This window comes from Neophocaena asiaeorientalis, unplaced genomic scaffold (assembly GCF_003031525.2).
Source record: "Neophocaena asiaeorientalis asiaeorientalis breed wild unplaced genomic scaffold, Neophocaena_asiaeorientalis_V1.1 scaffold256, whole genome shotgun sequence".
Taxonomy (NCBI): Eukaryota; Metazoa; Chordata; class Mammalia; order Artiodactyla; family Phocoenidae; genus Neophocaena; species Neophocaena asiaeorientalis.
Window position 1 is genome coordinate 500054 of NW_020185324.1, and position 22337 is coordinate 522390.

A 22337-nucleotide genomic window follows, 5' to 3' on the forward strand; every position below is an offset into this window, starting at 1 on the left:
TGATGAAAAATCTGAAGGAGAAATTAAGGAAACACTCCCATTTACCACTGCAACGAAATGAATAAAATACCTAGGAATAAACCTACCTAAGGAGACCATAGACCTGTATGCAGAAAAATACAGAACACTGATGAAAGAAATTAAAGATGATACAAACACATGGAGAGGAATACCATGTTCTTGGATTGGAAGAATCAACATTGTGAAAATGACTATGCTAAAGTCTCCCTCCCACCCTCCCTATCCCACCCCTGTGCTCACAAAGCACCGAGCTGATCTCCCTGTGCTATGCAGCTGCTTCCCACTAGCTATCTATCTTACATTTGTTAGTGTATGTAAGTCCATGCCACTCTCTCACTTCATCCCAGCTAACCCTTCCTCCTCCCCATGTGCTCCATTCTCTACACAGAATACACTTTCTTCTCAAGTGCTCATGGAACTTCTCCAGGATACATCATATCTTGGGTCACAAATCAAGCGTTGGTAAATTTAATAAAATTGAAATCATATGAAGAATCTTTTCTGACCACAATGCTATGAGACTAGATAGCAATTACAGGAAAAAAATCTGTAAAAAATACAAACACATGGAGGCTAAACAATACACTACTATATAACCAAGAGATCATCAGGAAACAAGAAACAACTCAAATAAATAACCTAACCTTACATCTAAAGCAATCAGAGAAAGAAGAATAAAAAACCCCAAAGTTAGCAGAAGGAAATAAATCATAATGATCAGATCAGAAATAAATGAAAAGAAGGAAACAATAACAAAGATCAATAAAACTAAAAGCTGGCTCTTTGAGAAGATAAACAAAATTGCTAAACCATTAGCCAGACTCATCAAGAAAAAAAGGGAGAAGACTCAAATCAACAGAATTAGAAATGAAAAAGGAGAAGTAACAACTGACACTGCAGAAATACAAAGGATCATGAGAGATTACTACAAGCAACTATATGCCAATAAAATAGACAACCTGGAAGAAATGGACAACTTCTTAGAAAGGCACAACCTTCCGAGACTGAACCAAGAAAAAATAGAAAATATAAACAGACCAATAACTGCAATTGAGACTGATTGAGGACATGGTGGGGGAAGGGTAAGCTGGGACAACGTGAGAGAGTGGCATGGACATATATACACTACCAAATGTAAAATAGATAGCTAGTGGAAACAGCTGCATAGCACAGGGAGATCAGCTTCGTGCTTTGTGACCACCTAGAGGGGGGGAATAGGGAGGGGTGGAGGGATACGCAAGAGGGAGGAGATATGGTGATATATGTATATGTATAGCTGATTCACTTTGTTATAAAGCAGAAACTAACACACCATTGTAAAGCAATTATACTCCAATAAAGATGTTAAAAAAAAAAAAAGGATGAGTGGAGTTTAAACCTAAAAACTTCTGGGAAGGTGCCCTATTAAGCCATTCTTTAAATAATAGTAACGATGTATTGTATTCGTTTTCCAGAATGTTCTTTAATGCAAAAGTTTGATAGTGGTTGGACTGTCTCAGAATATTGAGCACCTGGATGGGGCAGCTTTGAATAGTCTCGAAAGGTGCCAACGTGGGATGAGTTTTCCAGGGGTATTGGAAAGAGATCCTATTAAATGCAACACTTATTGCCCACCTACTTTGTGCCAGGTTCTATGCTGTATATTATCCACGTGAATTATCAAAATATCCCCCATGAAGAATGTAGCACAATCAGCCCCAGTTACTGATGCGGAAAGTGAGGCTCAGATATTAAGGGTCCACAGCTAGGTCCATAGCTAGGACTGGTGGATCTTGGATTTGAAGCCAAATTTCAAGATCCTAAAACTGTGCCTGGCACATAGTAGGCACTCAATAAATGTATGTCAGATCATTCTAAGCCCAAGATTCCTTCCCCAGCACCAGGGAAAAAGAGAAGAGGGTGGTGCTGAAGAGAAACTCTGCCAAAGGTCAACACTTGGGCGGGATTTTGGTGGCCTCCCCAAATCCCCAATTTAAGCAACACTGTTTGAGGCTATAGGAAGCTCAGCCTTAATCATTGCTTTGTCAGCTTCATGCATTATGGGTCCTTTGTGAAATAGAAATAGAGAACAGAGTTTCTCTCAGACACTCAAGTATCATTGAGATTCAGACACGCCCTTTTTTACTGAGTGCAGATTTAACTTCTGTGGTTCCCTGATGCAGGCAGAAATTGAGCCAGAGCAAACGGGAGGCTTTCTTTCCAAAGGTCTGCCCAAATGGTGATCTGCCATCAGAGCCTTTGCAACAGATTTCTGATGGGCGGTTGATGAAATTAATCAAGGGTAACCTGCAAAGTTGATGCTCTTGGGAATGACTCTTTGTTTGGCCTTTTAGGTTGGTATTTGTCAGAAACCCCAGCCGCTCCATTAAATCATTTTTGTCATTTAAAAAAGAAAAAAATATATATATATATACATTACCTGAAAAGACAGAAAATACATATATATGTCTTTATCTCTATAACCATTTGAGAAATAAATCTAACAAAAGGTAGGAATATATGACATGCCAGGAGAAAATTATAAAACTTTTATTAAACTCATTAAAGAGGACCTAAATAAATTGGTAATTCACTGTTACATTGTGTACGTATGTACGTATATGTATATAATGTGTGTGTATGTCTGAAAAAAATATATATACAAGCCCAGACCAAGGTCTACTAGTAAAAACACCAAAACCTTCAGATGTGTTACCTTCAGGTAGTGGGACTGTAGATCTTTGTTTCTGAATTTTTTAGTCTGTTTTAATTTTTTTTACCGTAAACCATATGCAGTATTGTTTATGTGTTATAAAAATTTTACATTAACTGTGTCATACTGTAAACGCCATTTTAAAAATTAGTTAAGAGACTTTGTTTCCTAGAGAAAGTACTTTCTCATTTTTCTACTGTGAGTTTACATTACTTATACAAGTAAAATCACAAGAACTTTTATCTTTTCTTCTTTTTCTAAGTTCCATGTCTTTACCTTCTTCATCAAGGCTGCTAAAACTTTGCCCTTCGGTCAGCAAATCACGCTTTTCATCCTTCCATTCCTGGCTAATTGAGGACACAATCTCCTGTGAGGTTGCCTTCAGGGCAGCAATGGAGTTGCACCGTTTTTTAGAAGGTGAGGCCTTCAAAGCTAGAAGAAGGAAAAGGAGAGACAATTATAGTTATTGTAAAGCCACATGAATATATTATTTATTAAATTAAAATTTTACTCATTATTTATTAAGATTTTAGTCATTATTTCAGTAGGATGCAATATGCTTTGTTTTATATACATGAGGAAAGGGAGATGATATTATGTTTTGGCAATTTTATTTGTCCAAAATGATTTGACTTAAATCAGAATAGCTTAGAATAAATTTGGATTGATATATCTCTCCAGATGTTGAAATATAGTCTTATTTGAGGTGAAATTCAAATGCTGCTGAAGAATTATATTTCCTCCTCCAAGCAATGTTTTTCTAGGGCTGGGAAGAGGCTGAGTGGGTCGATAAGCACAGATGGTAAAGTAAGGAGAGTTCTCATGACCCCAGTTTTACTACCTTGGGACTGGGAATTTCTAAACATGCCAATGTTTAATCTTTAATACTCATGTTACCCAATTTAACCAAGTTACTTCTGGTTGCTTTTTTCTTTCAGTGACTTTCCACTGAAATTTCCTGCCTTTGGGTCTTTTCTAGGTCATGGTTACTCCAGATGTATAATTCACTCCTGATTTTTGTCCAGACGGCATTGTATAACTTCTGAAGTGTGTTGGGAACCTGAACCAAGGCAAGTGTACTTCACCATCAATCACGCTCACTGAAGGCTGGGACTTTACTTCTGATATGTCAGTGGGAGCTGCTTCAGCTGCAGCCAGACCATCCCCATGTATATTTTCTCCATGCTGCAATCATTCTTCTTGCTCAACACTGTTGGAGAATTTTCTTGGAGGGGAGACGGAGAGGGAGGTTGAGACCTCTTTACGCTTTCCCCTGAACTTGGTGTTAGCAGTGTCTCTCTTCCTTTGGAGGTTTGCATATAGGGATAGCCTGACAGCAGATGCATTACAGTGATTGTGTTCAGCCTTGGGAATCTCAGAGCTTAGATTACACGGCTCATCAGGGGCATCCCATCAGCAGCTTGCAAAAACTTAATTGGAGAAGGACTTTGGGACACACAAATGAGGAAAGAATAGAGGGCAATCTCTCCACTTAAAGAGAAGGGAAGGTTTATGTGTCCCGTGAGCAGTCTTATAAGCATAATAACATAATTGTAATCAATAACATTTTAGAAGCCTTGAGAATTTGGAAGCCAGCAGCCACATTCCTTATCTCAAACTATCCAGGTGGTCATCTGAGGGAGGTAGGCTCTTTTACAGGTCCAGAAACTGAGAGCAGAGAAACTGTGACCTGCTCAAGGTCACAGAGCTAGAAACCATGAAATCCCAGGTGTCTTTGTTTGACATTGCCTAACTGGTGGTTCATTTCCTAGCTCTGTGGCATCCTATTTTCTGGTTAAGGTGAGGGAGGAATAAGATAAAACTAGAGTTTGTTTTTCTTTGAGGGGAGGAGACTTGGAATGTTTAAAAACGGATCAAATGGATTTTAGTGGCAAATAAGTGGACCAAATGTGTCATTTTTTAAACTCCTCATCTCATCAAAACAGTGGTCACACTTGCTTTACAGGTGTGAAGTAATTATCCATACGCTGGCTTTGGCTTTAATATTCTATCTGCTAGCTTTCATAAACTCTCAACTCTCACCTTTCAATCTAGTACAGGTTTGAATCTGGTACTTGAACAACACAGGTTTGAACTGTGTGGGCCCACTCATATATGGATTTTTTTCAATACCAAATGCTATAGTCCCACATGATCTGGGGTTGGTTGAATCCTTGCATGCTGAGAAAGCACACATGTGCAGGGCCGACTCTAAGTTACATGTGAACTTTCCATTGTGTTGGGCTTTGGCACTCCTAATGCCCCTGTGATGTTCAAGGGTCAACTGTGTTTTAAAATTTCTAACTCAGAGGATCTCAAATGTGGTTCAGGGACTGCTAGGGATCCCTGAAATTCTCCTCGAAGGTCTGTGATGTTAAAATTATTTTCTTAACAGTATTAAGAAGTTATTTATCTTCCTCACTCCCATTCTTTCCTGAGTTTTCTAGATGCTACATGAGCTGTGGTATCACCACAGAGACTGAATTCAGAAGCATACAAGAGAGTCTGGATGTCTTCTATTAAGCCAGAATTAGGGATCTGAAAAAATACAAAATAATGCCACTTTTCCCAAGCAATTATTTGTTTTGGAAAACATAATTATTTTTCATAATTACTTTGTTAGAAATTTTTTACTTTTTTGTTAATATTGACGTATGTTAACATGCAATTTTTTTTATTGTTACCTTGTAAGAATATTTAAAATTTTCCTCAATTTAAAATTCTAATAGGTTAAATACAGACAGCTATAATCCACATAAATAAAACCTCTTTGGGGTCCTCAGTCATTTTTAAGAGTGTAAAGTGGCGCTGAGACCAAAAGGTTTGAGAACTGCGTAGTTCTTAGGTCAGTGCTAATTCTCTAAACTGAGAAGCAACCAGGATCAGAAGAATGTTGGCAGCATCATGAAAGAGTGAATGAGGGGAAGATGCTCAGACAACTGTCTGTACTTGTTGTGGCTTATCATGGACCAAAGGCCAAGATCCCCCCAAAGAAATAGCTCTTTGCTCATTATCAGCATCACATACAATGAACAGCAGAGAAGACCCCAAAACAAACCCCTGCCAGGACCAGACTGCACCTAAAGAAAGCCTTTACTTTTGTCTTAAATGGTCAATCTTCCTTAAAGGAATTATCTGAGGCTCATTCAGTGGATAAGGACTTGAATCTTGCAGAAATTGAATACCTCAGGGACTTGTTTTTTTTCATATTTGGGGAGATCATTTATTTTCCAAACAACAATTTCATGGATTACAAATGTGAACTCAAGTTGTGACTTTTTTTTTTTTATACCAGAGATTGGGTTGTGGCAATTGGATTCAGTCGGTTTCAAAAGGTTTGACGTCAATCACTGGCATCAGGGTGTGTTTTCAACTCTGTAAAAATCTAATCATGTGCACCTATACCTTTCGTAAGGTTTGATAACTCTATCACTTGGAGGAAATGTGCGTGGTTTTTGGCGAATATATAAAACATCAAGCAAAGAGCCAAGCTCATTCTTCTCCAGAGCCTATAGCTGTTATGTTTGGACTTGGCTGGGCTGTGGAGACTTTGGAAAGTTACTGCCACCAGGAGGTGAGCACCTAATCAGGGAATTGTTTTGACTGGAAAATCTCAAAGGATGGTTTGGGCTGCTGGTTACTTTCTTTTGTCCACAGAAACTCTTGGATTTGTCTTTGGCTAAATAACGGTGACAGGTATCGTGTGTCCATTTCCAGCTCTACGTCCTGCTACTCAACTGCTCCTACCCTTGACTGCTTTTCAGCTCACCTATCTGCCATCCCCTGAACCTCCATGTTCATTCCTACCCCTGGGCCTTTGTACATGCTGCTCCTTCTACTTGAGATGCCCTTCTTGCCTCTCTTCCTAATAAACACTGGCTTATAGTTTCAGGACTTAATTTAAATATTCTTTTCTCTGTGAAGCTCTCTTTGGGAAGATTGGTTTTATCTCTCTTTGTGTACCTACAGTAGCCTATGCAAAAACTCTATTAACAGCTGCTTTATTACATTATAAATCTTTTACATGTCCCAATCCCTGACCCAAAACGGACCATGAAGTTACCGAGGGAATTTAATTTTTTTTTAAGAAAAGCTTTCTATATTATTAATGCTGAGCATAGTGTTAGGTACATAATAGGTGCTCAAATGTTGGTTGAAAGAATTAACTATTGTTCTGAAATTTTAGGACAGTTGATTTTTAATTAATTAATGTATCAGTACTATTCTGTTCCTTTCAGGAAACTAAGTTTTAGTACTCTAGACACATTATCTGGGTAGAGAATTTCAGTGAGGTTCCAACATTATGGTGACTAGTATTTGCAGAAAGAATTATAGGATTTTGCAAACATTATTACATTGACAGCATGACGCAATTCTGGGGTGGGATAACAGATTTAAGAAGGCTAAAAAAAATGATTTAAAAAAAGAAACTTGAAGACCAAGTACTGTTTTCTTGGGGGTAGGGGTGGGGAGGGGAAGTTTTCACATACAAAGAAAGTATGCCTGTCATTGAATGGCTGAGTAGAACAGAGCTCCCTGCCAACCTGTGCTGGGAAAGTCTGAACAAGGAATAATCTTTGTTTTATTAAGCCACTGAGAATCCAGAGTTAATTTATTGCTGCAGTAAAACTTAGCTAACATGAGTAATAAACTATTTTTTTAAATAAAATCACAACAGAAGAGGTGTGTGAATGTGTGTGTATGTGCTTAGTGAAACATTTGGAAATTTAGATTCCCAAGTTTAAATTGTGACTTTCTCTGGGTAATGCATTTTCCTTACTGTAATTCAACCTGTATTTTTTTCCTCTGAACTTTCTACAATAAACATGTATTACTTTCACAATCAGAAAAAAAAAAAAAAAAAAGGAAAATATGACTGTAGGAATTAAGGGCTTTAACTTAATCATAGTTGATAAAGGATCTGGAAGTTGTATTTTAAACTGTCAACTTTACTAATTAAATGGCTACCCTTTGAAAAGCTGGCAGTAGATGAAAAGTCCATTCATTCATTCAATTATTCATCAAATAATGATCAAGGGCCTCCAATGTGCTAGGAAATGTGCTAGCTTCTGGAAATATATATGAGAACCACACACAGCCCCTACTTTTCAGGAACTCAGAGTCAAGTGGGGGAGACAGAACAACAGCTTACTATAGCAGAGTATGGTAACTGCTGTGAAGAAAGCACCATCTGAGCTGAGATGTGAAGGAAGACCAGGGGAAGGATGGAGATCACTACAGGCAAAGGGACAAGAACATGTACAGATGTGGAGGCAGCCTGGAATGTTAGGGGTAACGGCAGGGCACTCAGAGCTGCTGGAGGCTTGACGGTAGGGTAGAGCATGGAATGGGTGTGAGAAAAGTCACGGCTAGGGAAAGAGAGGCCACATCACACAGGAACTCAGAAGCGAAGTTAGGATTTTGCGTACTAGGAAATACACTGAAGTTTTTATTAAGAAAAAAAGTTTTTTTTAAGCATGGAAGGGTTTTAAATAGGAAATTAGCAAGAGGAGATTTAAACTGATGCCTCTGGCTGGGGTTGGGGGAAATTGGATTGGAAGGGGATATGACTGGAGGTAAGAGAGGAACATGAGGGCCACAACTTTATGTAAAAAAAAAAAAAAAGCCCAAACCAAAACCATAAAAATCACAATGGCTGAATTAGGAGAGGTGCTATGGACGAAGGGCACGAACTCTTGATATTTCCAGGTGAGACTAGGTATTGGTAAGTGACTGCATGTGGGTGGTTAGGCTTTGACAAAGCTTGATGCCCGCATGTCTGGTTTGGGTAACTGAGTAAATTGTGGTGACCTTCAGGGAGGCATGGACTCAGGATGTGAGGCAGGTTCTTGACCAACCTGGGGGAATCCAGAAATTAGTCCTAATATTTGTGGACAACTGATTTTTCAACAAGGAACCCAGATAATTCAACGGGGGAAAGAAGAGACCATTCAAGAAATGGTGCTGGGGGCTTCCCTGGTGGTGCAGTGGTTGAGATGCAGGGGACACGGGTTCGTGCCCCGGTCCAGGAAGATCCCACATGCCGCGGAGCGGCTGGGCCCATGAGCCATGGCCACTGAGCCTGTGCGTCTGGACCCTGTGCTCCACAATGGGAGAGGCCACAACAGTGAGAGGCCTGCATACCGCAAAAAAAAAAAAAAGAAATGGTGCTGGGACAACTGGATATCCACATGCAAAAGAATGAATTTGGACCCTACCTCACACCATATACTATAAATTAAATCAATATTTGTAAATCATACACCTGATAACAGAAACATGTGTTGAGAATATATAAAGAACTCTTACAACTCAACAATAAAAGGACAATCTAATTAAAAATGGGCAAAGTATTTGAATAGACAGTTCTCCAGGGAAGATACAAAGGGTCAATAAGCACATAAAAAGATGTTCAACATCATTAGTCATTAGAAAAACACAAATCAGAACCACATTGAGATACTACTTTATACTCACTAGATGTCTAAAATGAGAAAGACACACAGTAACATACGTTGGTGAGGATGTGGAGAGATTGGATCCTTCATACATTGCTGGTGGGATTGCAAAATTGGGTAGCTACTTTGGAAAGGAGTCTGGCAGTTCCTCAAAATGTTAAATAGGGTTACCATCTGACCTAGTGTTTCCCCACCTGGGTATGTACCCAAGAGAAATGAAAACTTATGTCCACAGAAACCTTGTGCATGAATTTTCATAGCAGCATTATTCCTAATAGCCAGAAATGTAAACCACCCAAATATCCATCAACCAGTGAGAGGATAAACAATATGTGTTAAATCCATACAATGGAATATTATTCAGCAATAAAAAGAATAAAGTACTACAAGATGGCTAAACCTTGAAAACATCATGTTAGGCGAAAAAAGCCAAACACAGAAGGCCACATACTGTATAATTCCATTTATATGACATATTCAGAATAGACAAATCCATAGAGACAGAAAATAAATGAGTAGTTGCCAGCGGTTGGGAAGAGGAAGGAATGAAGAGTAACTGCTAATGGATATGGGGTTTCTTTTCAGGGTAATAAATATGTTCTAAAATTAGATAGTGGTAATGTTTGTACAACTTTGTGAATATACTAAGAATCACCAAATTGCACATTTTAGAAGGGTGAATTTCCTGGTATGTGAATTATACCTGAATAAAGATGCTATAAAAAGTAGACTAAGAAATCAAAATAGGAAAAAAATAGATTTGGCTACTTGAGAAGTAAAAGACCTGTTACATTAAAAACATGATAAACTATACAAACTGGAAAGGTTCACAACTCACACCATATTTCATGGAATTGAGGACGCCACTGACTGCACCATTAATTTATACACTACTAAGAAAGCAAAAACTCCCAACATGGGGAATCTCATGGAGGAGCCTCACTAAACCCGGGATCCCATGGGTTACATCCTCCATAAACCTACCAGGGGCCACAAGGAAACTCATGATTTTCAACCACGGCAAAGGGTAAAGAGAGGCAGAAAATCTTCCTTCAAAATTTGAACCAAGTTGGTATTCACACAGGATTGCAGGCTGAATAAATACTATGTTATGGTCCATCTTAGGCAGAAAAGACCTTAAACAGAAATTTTAATTGGTAGTGGTCTCAATTTGAGACCAATTTCAAGATACCACTGAGATAGTCAAATGTGAAACAAAAGTTTTTCTTAGAATGAAGTAAGGTTAAAAAAAGAGATTGGTATCTTTGACGTGTAGAGTTCATATAAATCATTTGGAAAAATAATAAACACTAATGTAAACGAGCAAATATTACAAAGCTCAATTCTCAAAGGAACTACAAATGGGCAATAAACATGAATAATGGTTGAACTTCACCAGTACTTAAGAAATACAAAATAAAACCAGATAACATCTTTTACTTATCCAAGTAGCACAATTTAAAAAGAATAATTCTGGCTAAAGGCTAGAAGAATACAGACTCCCGTGGAAGTCTAGAGTGGCATAATCATTCTGTGCAGTTATCTGCATTTTAAACCCTTAGTACTTCTTCTTGGAATCTATCCTAAAGAAATAGTCATAAGCTTGGACACCATATTTATCTAAAATCATGTTCACAAAAATACTCGTTAGAAAAAGGAGAAATAATGTAAATGTCCAAATGATAGAATCTTAAATAGAGTATGGCATACCCATATAATTTTAATGTTGTAGTGTAATTTTAAATGGTTTCTTTGTACCATATACAGTGATATGGGAAACTATTCATATTATAATATGTGAAAAATAGAGGACATATACATAAAATTGTACACCACTATGCTACCAGTTTTATATAAATATACAAAGGACAGAAATAAAGATGGTAGGAAGTATGTGAAAATATTAATAGTGGAGGATCTGAATAGACATTTTTCCAGTGATGACACAGAGGTGCCAACAGAAATGGCTGTTATCAGAAAGATGACAAATAATAACTGTTGGTGAAGATGTTGAGAAAAGGGAATGCTTAGGCACTGTTGGTGGGAAGGTAAATTGACCAGCCACTATGGAAAACGGTATGGAGATTCCTCAAAAAGCTAAAAATAGAACTACCATACGATCCAGCAATTCCATTGCTGGATACTTATCCGAAGGAAACAAAACATTAAATAGAAAAGATACACGCATGCCTATGTTCACTGTAGCATTATTTACAACAGCCAAGATATGTGAGCAACCTATGTGCTCACCCATCAATAGATGAATAGATAAAGAAGATCACACACACACACACTGGAATATTACTCAGCCATAAAAAAGAATGAAATCTTGCTATTTGTGACCTCATGGATGGACCTACAGGGTATTATGCTAAATGAAATAAGTCAGACAAAGAAAGATAAATACTGTATGATTTCACTTACATGTGAAATCTAAAAAACAAAACAAACGAACAAACGTAAGAAAATAGAAACAGAATTATAGATACAGAGAACAAATAGGTAGCTGCTGGGCAGATGGTGGTGGGAGAAATAGGTGAGGGAGATTAAGAGGTACAAACTTCTAGTTGCAAAATAAAATGAGTCATGAGTATGAAATGTACAGTGTAGGGAGTAGCCAATAATTATGTGATATCTTTGTATGGTGACGCATCATAAGTAGACTTATCGTGGTGATCAGTTTGAAATGTATAAAAATATCAAATCACTCTGTTGCATAACAGGAACTAACACAGTGTTGTAGATCGATTATACTTCAAAACTAAACACACTCATAGAAAAAGAGATCAGACTTGTGGCTACCAGAGGCTGGGGGTGGGCGGTGGAGGGGGAATTGGACGAAGGTGGTCAAAAGGTACAAACTTCCAGTTACAAGATAAATAAGCACTAGGGATGTGATGTACAACATGGTGAATATAACGAACACTTCTGCATGTTATAAAGGAAAGTTGTTGGGAGAGTAAATCCTAAGAGTTCTCATCACAAGGAAAAACTTTTTTCTATTTCTTTAATGTTGTATCTACGTGAGATGATGGCTGTCATTAAACTTACTGTGCTCATCATTTCATGATGTATGTAAGTCAAACCATTAGGCTGCACACCTTAAACTTATACAGTGCTGTATTGCAATTATATCTCAATAAAACTGGAAGAAAAAATATTTATAGTGGATATTTCTGGGTTGTGAGATATCAACTAATCTTTATGGTTTTCTTTGTATTTTCCAATATTTTTACATCGAAACGGTTTTACTCTCACAAAAATTAACTCAACATGGATTAAAGACTTAAACATAAGACCTGAAACTGTAAAACTCCTGAAAGAAAACATAGGGAAAAGTTCCTCAACAATGATCTTTGCAATGACTTTTTGCATATTACACCAAAAGCACAAGCAACAAAAGCAAAATAAACAAGTGGGACTACATCAAACTAAAAAACATCTGCATAGCAAAAGAAACAATCAATAAAATAAAGAGGCAGCCTACAGAATGTGAGAAAATATTTGCAAACCATATATCAGATAAGGGGTTAATATTCACAATATATAAAGAACTCATAAAACTCAATAGTAACAAAAGCAAATAATCTGATTAAAAATTGGGCAAAGGACCTGAAGAGACATTTTTCAAAGAAGACATACAGATGGCCAACAGATACATGAAAAGATGCTTAACATAACTAATCATTAGGGAAATGCAAATCAAAACCACAATGAGATATCACCTCATACCTGTCAGAATGGCTATTATCAAAAAGACAAAAAATAACAAATGTTGGTGAGGATGTGAAGAAAAGGTAGTCCTAGTACACTCTTGGTGGAAATGTAAATTAGTGCAGCCACTATGGAAAACAGTATGGAGTTTCCTCAAAAAATTAAAAAGAGAACTACCATATGACTAGCAATTCCACTTCTGGGTATGTATCTGAAGGAAATGAAGTCACTATCTTGAAGAGATATCTGCATTTCCATGTTCACTGAGGCATTATTCACAACAGCCAAGACATGGAAACAACCTAAGCGTCCACTGACAGATGAATGGATAGAAAAAAATAAGGAAATCCCACCACTTGTGACAATATAGATGGACCGTGACAACATTATGCTAAGTGAAATAAACCAGAAAGAGAAAGACAAATACTGTATGATCTCACTTACATGTGCTAAAAAATTGAACTCATAGACATAGAGAGTAGAAGAATTGTTACTTGAGGCTGACGGGTGGGTGAAATGGGGAGACATTGGTCGAAGGGTACCAACTTCCAGTTATAAGATGAATAAGTTCTTGAAATCTAATATACAGCATGGAGACTATAGTTAATAATTCTGTCTTACACACTGGAAAGTTGCTAAGAGGGTAGATCTTAAGTGTTCTCACCACACAAACACATACACACACACACAATTTGTAATTATGTGAGATGATGCAAGTCTTAAGTAACCTAATTGTGATAATCATTTTGCAATATATATGTGCATCAAATCATCACATTGTACACCTTAAACTTACATAATGTTATATGTCAATTATATCTCAATAAAGCTGGGAAAAAAAGCCTTAAAAAAGAAATTGTTTTACTTTCATTAACAAAAAACTCCAATAAATATTATAAGAAAAAAATCTGTCTTATATAAATACAAAATATGAACATTCTACTCTTTCAGTTTTTTTTGTGTGGCTAAATTGTTATGAAATTGGACCACAAAATACCTAAATGATAAAATAACATAAGTAACAACAGGGTTACTCTTTCCTTTTCACATAGTTAAAAAATTTTCTACATAAATAATACACATCCATTATGGAAAAATTGATAAATATTGATGTAAAGAAAAAGAAAATGCCACACAATCTCATGGTTCGGAATGACCATTGTTAACTTTGGGTTTAGTTTGCTCTTCTTTTTTTATGTCCTTATGGTTTAAAGTTAGGGTATTGATTTGAGATCTTTCTTCTTTTTTAATGTAGGCATTTATAGCTATAAATTTCCCTCTGAGCACTGACTCTGCAGCATCATCTAAGTTTTAGGAATGTGTATTTTCATTTCCATTCATCTCTAAGTTTTTCCTAATTTCACTGTGCTTTCTTCTTTTACCCATTGGTAGTTTGAGAGTGTGTTGTTTAATTTTCACATATTTGTGAGTTTTCCAGTTTTCACTCTATTGATTCATTCCATTGTGATTGGAAAAGACACTTTGCGTGATTTCAATCTTTTAAAATCTATTGAAATGTGTTTTGAGGACTAACATATGGTCTATTCCGGAGAACACTCCATGAGAATAACTACTGTTACATTTTTATATATCCCATAAGAATTTTGTTGTGCATTTAGGTATGCAGACCAATAACTATATATATGTGAATGAAGCTAGCTATAAGGACTAAATGTACCTTTAATACATCATTTTTTATTTGTTGCATATTATTCCATTATTTAACTGTATCATAACGTATTTAACCAATATATTATAGGGTTGGATTTTAGGCAGTTTATAATTTTTTCCAGCACAAAATTAGACTTTAATGATTACAGCATCAATAAATACCTGGCTAGGATACTTAACCATAATTACTAAGTGATTACCACTTTTGGGAGATAAATAGTCCCAACTCTTCCAATAAAAATCTTACAAAGTGAAGTCAGCCAGTAAGTGCTAAAGGTAAAAAAAAGAAATTCATAAAAATCTTACCTTGAATTTTCTTGAAAACTCTGGAATTCATAAACTTTAGAAATCTGTCTGCATAAAAGCTTGGTCTATGAACCGAAACAGTGTCCTGAAAAGACAAATCAGGTACCAGAGGTTTACCTCTCAGTTTGTTTCAAGCTAGAGGAAAGCTCTATGCAGTTGGCTCTCTGTTAGCCAATGTCCTTAACCAGAAGGTGTGGATGTTGGGAGCCACAAAAGAGTGATGCCCACGTGCTGTGTGCCCAGGAGCTGGGGTGGGGCAGGAAGCACAAGGCTCAATCTGAGCAGAGGTTCCAGATACTCATGGTGAAACAGAGCATTAAGGGGGCAGGGGTGAGATAGCAAAGACTCTGCTTCATAAACCCAAACAGCTGATCCTTGTTCCACTGTGTGCCATGAGGGGCTTTTAAATTCCATTTTTTAACATGGAAGCCAGTGTCTCAAGTGTCATCTGGAATAAAGACATATCACTTTCAGTCAGGAACAAAAACTGGGGACATAAAGGAGCAAAACAGCCCTAAAGTAAGAGTGAGATAGAAGGCAAAAAAAAAAGTTTGCTGGTTTCACTTCCCAATAATAAGGTATGTAGACACCGGGAAGACTCCTAGGAGACAAGGCTGACTGATGACCCCTGTTATGTTCAATTTATCTACTAATTAGATAGAGTTGAATTGAATTAAATTGTTAATTCTCTCATGCTTGGTAAGAGTCTTAAGGACTGAGGGGGCATTTTATTACAAGTCCAGGAAAGAAGATGGATGAAGGAGCTAATTCTATATGTTTATTCAGTAGTCATTTATTAACTATCCAAGATACACATTCCTAAAAATAGTAAATTTGCTTATTTAGTGCTCCATTTTGATTTCAGGTTCATGGCGTCCAACAGGGAAACTTCTAAAAATTTACGTTTAGATACTATAAAGTGTCTATGATGGGTTTAGAAGAAAAAACACACACTGGACCAGAATCCAGAGACCCGGTTCTGGTGTTAGCTCTAATTTTAAAAAGCTGTGTGGTTCTGGGTAAAGACACTATCTCAGTGCCTCAGTCTTTTCATCTGTGAAACTGGGTGTTACATGAGGCATAAGGTAATTCTGTAATGATTGAGTTATGAAGGACACAGTATGGAGAAACCCTCCTTGCCAAGTTAAAATGGTCCCCTAGACTATCAGTGATGCTGCAGATGTGGTGGAAAATTTCCCACTGGTTTGACATGCACTCTCCCCAGTATTCAGTCAGCTCCTGTTGGAAGTGGACACAAATTCACAAGTACCATCATTTAAAAATACGTAGGATGCAAGATGGTTAAGATTCTTGTTTTCCAAGAGAAGTTAGATTGTGATTCTCCTTGGTATGAAGAAACAGTGTTTAAAGAACAGGCACTTTTGTAAAAAGACAAAAATAGTCTTGGGCTTCCCTGGTGGCGCAGTGGTTGAGAGTCCGCCTGCCAATGCAGGGGACACGAGTTCGTGCCCCGGTCTGGGAAGATCCCACATGCCGCGGTGCGGCTGGGCCCGTGAGCCATGGCCACTGAGCCTGCGCGTCCGGTACCTGTGCTCCACGACGGGAGAGGCCACAACAGTGAGAGGCCTGCTTACCACAAAATAAGAAAAAAAAAAAGTCTTAATTATTGCTTATAATTACACAAATATATAATCAGCATCTGATTATATATTTGTGTAATTAAAAAAAGACACCACAAAACAGAAGATATAACTTATTTAGACAAAAGTAGGGGCTCCTTGGAAGCATCTGACCAATAGAGGACTAGGCCATTCAGAGCACAAATTTCATTTGGTAACAGGGAATTGAAATTGTGTCAATAAACAGAAGGAGAATGAAACAGAGGGTGTTTACTCTCTTTCCCTTCCATGTTCGAGGCATTCATGTAGTTGCTACTTTTCTCAGCTAGAAGGAAAAAAAATTAACCTACCATCTTGGCCTTTTCATAAAAAGAATCTTTGATTTGAATAATAAGCCTAAGTTCGATTCTCAGAAACAAACTTGTGAACCTGTTGTTTAAAAGTGCATTCTGTCGAAGGTCATTCCTTAGCCTGTGGACAAAATGCAGATCTTTCATGCTGAAAGGTTATTCCCAGTCTTCCACAGAACCGAGGAAGTGGGTGTTCTTTTCCAAAAAAGGAGAAGAATAGCATCTATAATTTATCTTTGCTTCAAAGGAAAGCATCTGCTAACGTCTTAAAAAAATGTGTGAGCAAATCTTTGACCAATATATTCTCTGGAAGTGTCACTTTGAGTTATTAACTGAGGGAGGCTGAGGCCATAAATGTTCTGTCAACAGCAGGAAGTTCAAATTTAACATCTAGATAGGAAGTCTCGTGTGCTTGTGTGTGTGCGTGCACGTGCATGTGCGTGTACAGAGACAGAGAGAGAGACAGAGGCTGCTCTTTGATAACCGATGGTTTTCTTCAGTCATGCCACTTCTGGGTCCAAAAGACATTCTCATGTCAGTCAGCCTTTGTCATGTATCAATCCAACACAACCGAAAAAGTTTTCCCTTCCTATGTCCTTATTATGTTAGGCATCTTGTTGAACACTAAGGGGCATTATTTAATTTAACCCTCACATCAGCCTACGAGGCAGGTGCGAGGTACTATTACTAGGCTTCTGCTACCTGGGAAACCAGGCTAAGAGACGACAAGCAAGCAATGTGTCTAGGACACATGGCTAGTAGAGTGGTTTGAACGCAGAGTTCAAGCCCAGGGCTGTTTACCATTAAAGTAGGGTTCAAATCCCTCTGAAGCTTGGTCTTGGGACAACTTGAGTTCAAGCGCCCTACTGGTCTTCCCAGTGTCTATGAAAAGTCTCCTCCTTTTTCTCACCATCTCATAATTGGGCCCTGCAGATTGCACATAAAAACGAGATCTCATTTTGTTTTCCTGGCCTCTACCTAGTCACAGGCTGGATGGCCTCTATTTGAAGAGCTATTCACATTTATGTTGTCTTTGTTCTTAGATTTGAACCAATCTGCTAGCCTGAGACTCTGAGTTTACAAAGATCTTTGTTCCCTTTCCTCTTCAAGTGACACGGCTTCCTAGACATACCTTGAAGTCTCTGAGAAATCAGAAAAATATACAGTTTAATAAGGATCATGATAAATCACTTACCCCATCATAAACAAGAGCTTTCCAGGAATGTTCCAACTTTTTCATTAACCTAAACATAAACGGACAGAAAAATAAAAATAAGAATGTAAAATCACTCCCATTTGGTGAATTTTGTTGATTTATTTTGAAATAATAAAAGACTACTTCCCCAACTTTCTTACCTATATGATTGCAGAATATCAATAATGCCCATAAATAAAAGTAGCTTTTCTCCCTTATGGCTTTTAGCTGGAATGCCTCCCATTCTGTGAATAGAGCAAAAGAGAAAAAATTTATATGAATAGGAAGTTAAAAATCATTTCTAATAAATAGACTGTAAATGAAAATGGGCAGTCTCTAAGAATCCTGGACTCTCTCTCCCTTCATCTTATTTTTTTGCTTCAGCTAAAGTCTTCCTGGGAGTCCAGAATGACGTACCTCCCCTGAAGAATAACACCATAGCTGTCAATTCTGAAGAGCTGGATGGGAAGAATTCACTTAAAAAATCATTCCTACTTTAAAACCAAGAGCAAGAATTTTAAAGTATTTCAAAATACTGCTCATCAAAAATGCAACACTTTTACATACTTACCGTGAGATTTTTAAATAAACTATAGAACAGCACAAAGAAAAAATATATAAAGAATCCATTCCTAGGATGCAAAGATAAACACTATCAACATTTGGTACAGCTTTCCTGTGTGTGTGTATATTTATTAATACACAAAAGCTATTATTTAATTTATCATGTTTTATAACCTGAATTTTTCACTTGCTAAATGATGAACATTTCTTCATATTCAGTGCTAATGTGCTTTTAATGGCTGTATAGTACTTCACTACACTGATACAGAATAATTTGTTTAATCAGGTATTGGACATTTAGATGGATTTATAGGAAGGATTAAAAAAATCTTTAATATGTATGAATTTCCTTCATAAAAGTGAAGTGTGCCTGTGATTTAGTCATTGTTGGAGAAATGATTTCTTTCTTTCAGTCTCCTTGCTCAGCTAAGTACACACACGTGACACAACCAAAGAAAATTACTGAAATGGTTGACTGTAATTGTTTCTGTTAGTCAATGTGCACTTTTTATACATGCAAACTAATCCCGCAGTTACTATCACATCTCGTTGAAGCAAGAGGTCACATCTGCCAGGGTATAGGACGAGGACAACAGAATCCTCTAACGCACATAAAAAGCTCTGAATTGCGGACATAAGTTCTAGCATGTATTTGCTTAAATACATGTTTATTCAAATTCAAAGAATACTCACCCTGTTTGTGGTGGATGTTTTGAATATGTAGTAAATAGGGATAAAAACATTTTTAGCCATTGTTAAAAAATGGAGCCATTTGAAAAAAGAAACCATGTGGGTGAAAGAATGGTAATAACTCGAAAAACTGCCACTCATCTAGTTATCCGTGGATGAAAGGAAATAAGGCTGTCTTAATCCACTTTAGCACCAGGTAGGAATCTATTCCTAAAGAGCCACCATGAAGGGAACATGCTTGCACTCAATTACCCAATGACGTTGGCTGCCACGATCAAGGAAATGTGTGGGCAGGAGCTGCACTTACGTGTCCGGGTTCTCTGTGATGATCCCGTCTCCTGATTTCCCTGGACCCTGGATGGATTCCATTGCTGTTGAGTAGAGGACCTTTTGCATCCCAAACCGCTTAGCATCAGGCACATTTTGTGAAATTTCCTCTTCTTTCTCTTTGAGGGAATGGTCCAAGATGTGGATTCCCAGCAAAAGGCTATAGTCCATGATCTTGAAGCTTTCCAGCACCTGAGTAAGGGAAAGAACAAGGAGGCCCGTCACTCAAATGGCTTGTAAATCTCATCTGCACAGAATCAGAGAGATATGCAGACACGCGGCTCTTGCTTGCCTCCCAGCAGGTGGCTGAGAGAGGAAAAATCAAAATAAAAACATTTGAGGTTATGATTAGGTCATGTGCAGTAAGGATTATCACCATGGCTCCTAGATGGTATTTTTAGGTAAATATAGAATAAGCACATCTTTCCTCAGCACTCCATGAATGTTTCACCAACAGCATTTATTGAACACTTCCCATGTGCCAGGTGCTAAGTGGTTCATTGGGATTCAATCCTCACAACTCTTTGAGCTAGGTGCTATTATTATCTCTGTATTACAGATGAAAAAAATGAGACACAGAGACAGATATAATTTTCTCAATATCACACAGCTCATAACTCACACTACCTGGATTTGAACCCAGGCAGTCAACTCCAGCATCTTAGGTACTAGAGGAGAGACACCAACAACCAATGGTCTCTACAAGCCTGTATACCCTCCTCAGCACGAAGACTCAGCTGGAATGGGCTTTTGTCTGAAATCTGTTCTCATAAACTTTCATCTTCCTAGAGTTTAGTGGTCTCCTTTTCAAAGCTTGACTTTCAAAGTTATCATTCGGTTCCCCGCAGCGAGTCTTTTCTAAATGTATGGTCTCAACAAAGAACAGGACTCACTGTTTAATTATCCACTCAGCAAAGAGTGGGAAAGAGAAAGAACTGAAAGTAGCTGGATGCAGCCAGACAAAGGAGATAGCAATGCTCTGACAGGAAAACGACGGAGACACAGTCGAGATGCGAGACAGGCCATCAACATGGCTTCCGAGTGTGGATAAGTCTTTGACACTCAGGACCCTTCAAGTGAGGAAGAGTGTTCAGGAGGGGTTCAGGAGAATGGGGTGTGTACCTCTATAATAAAGTCCTTTTCCTAATAGTTTGTCTATGATTCTCTTCCTACAACAGGTTTTTTTTTTTTTTTCTTTTTTTTTTTTTAACACCTTGGCATTTTTCACACAAAGTTGCTCAGGAAATCAAAACAGCCCAGAAAGACCAGTTTGCACAGCAGAATAGCTATCTCTGAACCAAGGAGATAATCTATCACTGTACCCTAGCTAGGAAATGCCTTTGAAGATCAGAGTCTATAGATAATTGTTTAACCAGGGATTGAATATGTACCCAGAATATCTTACACTTCTCATTCTCCCTCAGCCCAAGTGCTTTTGATCGGGTTATACTTCTGAAAACGGAAATCATAAAAAGCCAACAAGGGCTTCCCTGGTGGTGCAGTGATTGAGAGTCCGCCTGCCGATGCAGGGGACACGGGTTCGTGCCCCAGTCCGGGAAGATCCCACATGCTGCAGAGCGGCTGGGCCCGTGAGTCATGGCCACTGAGCCTGCGCGTCCGGAGCCTGTGCTCCGCAATGGGTGAGGCCACAAGTGAGAGGCCCGCGTACCGCAAAAAAGAAAGAAAGAAAAAAAAAGCCAACAAAAATATCACTGTACTTCTAGCCTGCTTACTAGTGCCCTTTTGTTGTGTCCCGATTCCTTTAAAGGTTCTGGGCTTGTGGTACCCAGGAGCACAGCTTGGATGTTCAGCAGGAAAAGGTTGGCTGACACAGAAATTCTGGTCAATGGGCTATAAAATAATGGCTTCACGATCTGCCGGAGGGAACAGCCCTGTTCTCAATGGGTGAAAGTCACAGCCTTGTGCCCTGCACAGCCCAAAGTGCCCATTGGTAAATGTTCTCCCCCCGCAAAGCAGTGAACTGGTTTCAAAAGCAAATTCTAATCATTCCCTGTGACAATATTGTAAATGTTCCTAACAGGCACCTAGAGTAGTGAAAACTGAAAGGCACTCGTGGACTCCATATTTGTTTCATTTTTCTCTGCAAAGCATCCATATAATAGTCCTGCTTGTTAATAAGCTTTCTTTATACAATACTGTTTCTTATAATTTCTTATAATACTTTTTTAATGCATGATTCAACGTGAACTGTTTCATTTGTACTTAGAGTCTCCTTTCTTGCCCGAGGACAATCCAAAGTGAGCATGTGCATTTTATAAGAAATATGAAGTCAGGCTGTGGTCCAACTTCAACTAGTAGACAAGGCAAGAAATGATTTCATTGCTTTAAGTGGTCAAATATTAGTCTGGGTTTATTTAAAAAACATACAAACCAAAACTTAGAGAACTAAGAAAAAGTTACAAATAAATTTTAAACAGAGATTAGTTTCCTCTATACTCTTTTTGTTTTTTGTTTTTTTTTTGCAGTACGCGGGCCACTCACTGTTGTGGCCTCTCCCGTTGCGGAGCACAGGCTCTGGACGCGCAGGCTCAGCGGCCATGGCTCACGGGCCCAGCCGCTCTGTGGCATGTGGAATCCTCCCGGACCGGGGCACGAACCCACGTCCCCTAGCATCGGCAGGCAGACTCTCAACCACTGCGCCACCAGGGAAGACCCTTTCCTCTGTACTTTTAAACTGGATTGCCAGCAACCCTGAAGGGGCTTCACTGTCCTCAGGGGGCCAGGCTTCTACTTTCTGAGTGAAAGCCT

General features: G+C 38.2%; 1 protein-coding gene across 3 annotated transcripts in view; it reads right to left on the reverse strand.

Moving 5' to 3' along the window:
• Positions 1 to 22337, reverse strand: part of PIP5K1B (phosphatidylinositol-4-phosphate 5-kinase type 1 beta) — a 318123-nt gene that overhangs the window by 84840 nt on the left and 210946 nt on the right. For all 3 annotated transcript variants that reach the window (XM_024734304.1, XM_024734306.1, XM_024734305.1), the window contains exons 8-12: positions 19549 to 19760; positions 18149 to 18232; positions 17988 to 18036; positions 14863 to 14947; positions 2990 to 3145 (exon numbers count right to left, since the gene is read on the reverse strand). In XM_024734304.1, coding sequence (XP_024590072.1) covers positions 2990 to 3145; positions 14863 to 14947; positions 17988 to 18036; positions 18149 to 18232; positions 19549 to 19760 — 586 coding nt within the window. The remainder of the gene's footprint in view (positions 1 to 2989; positions 3146 to 14862; positions 14948 to 17987; positions 18037 to 18148; positions 18233 to 19548; positions 19761 to 22337) is intronic.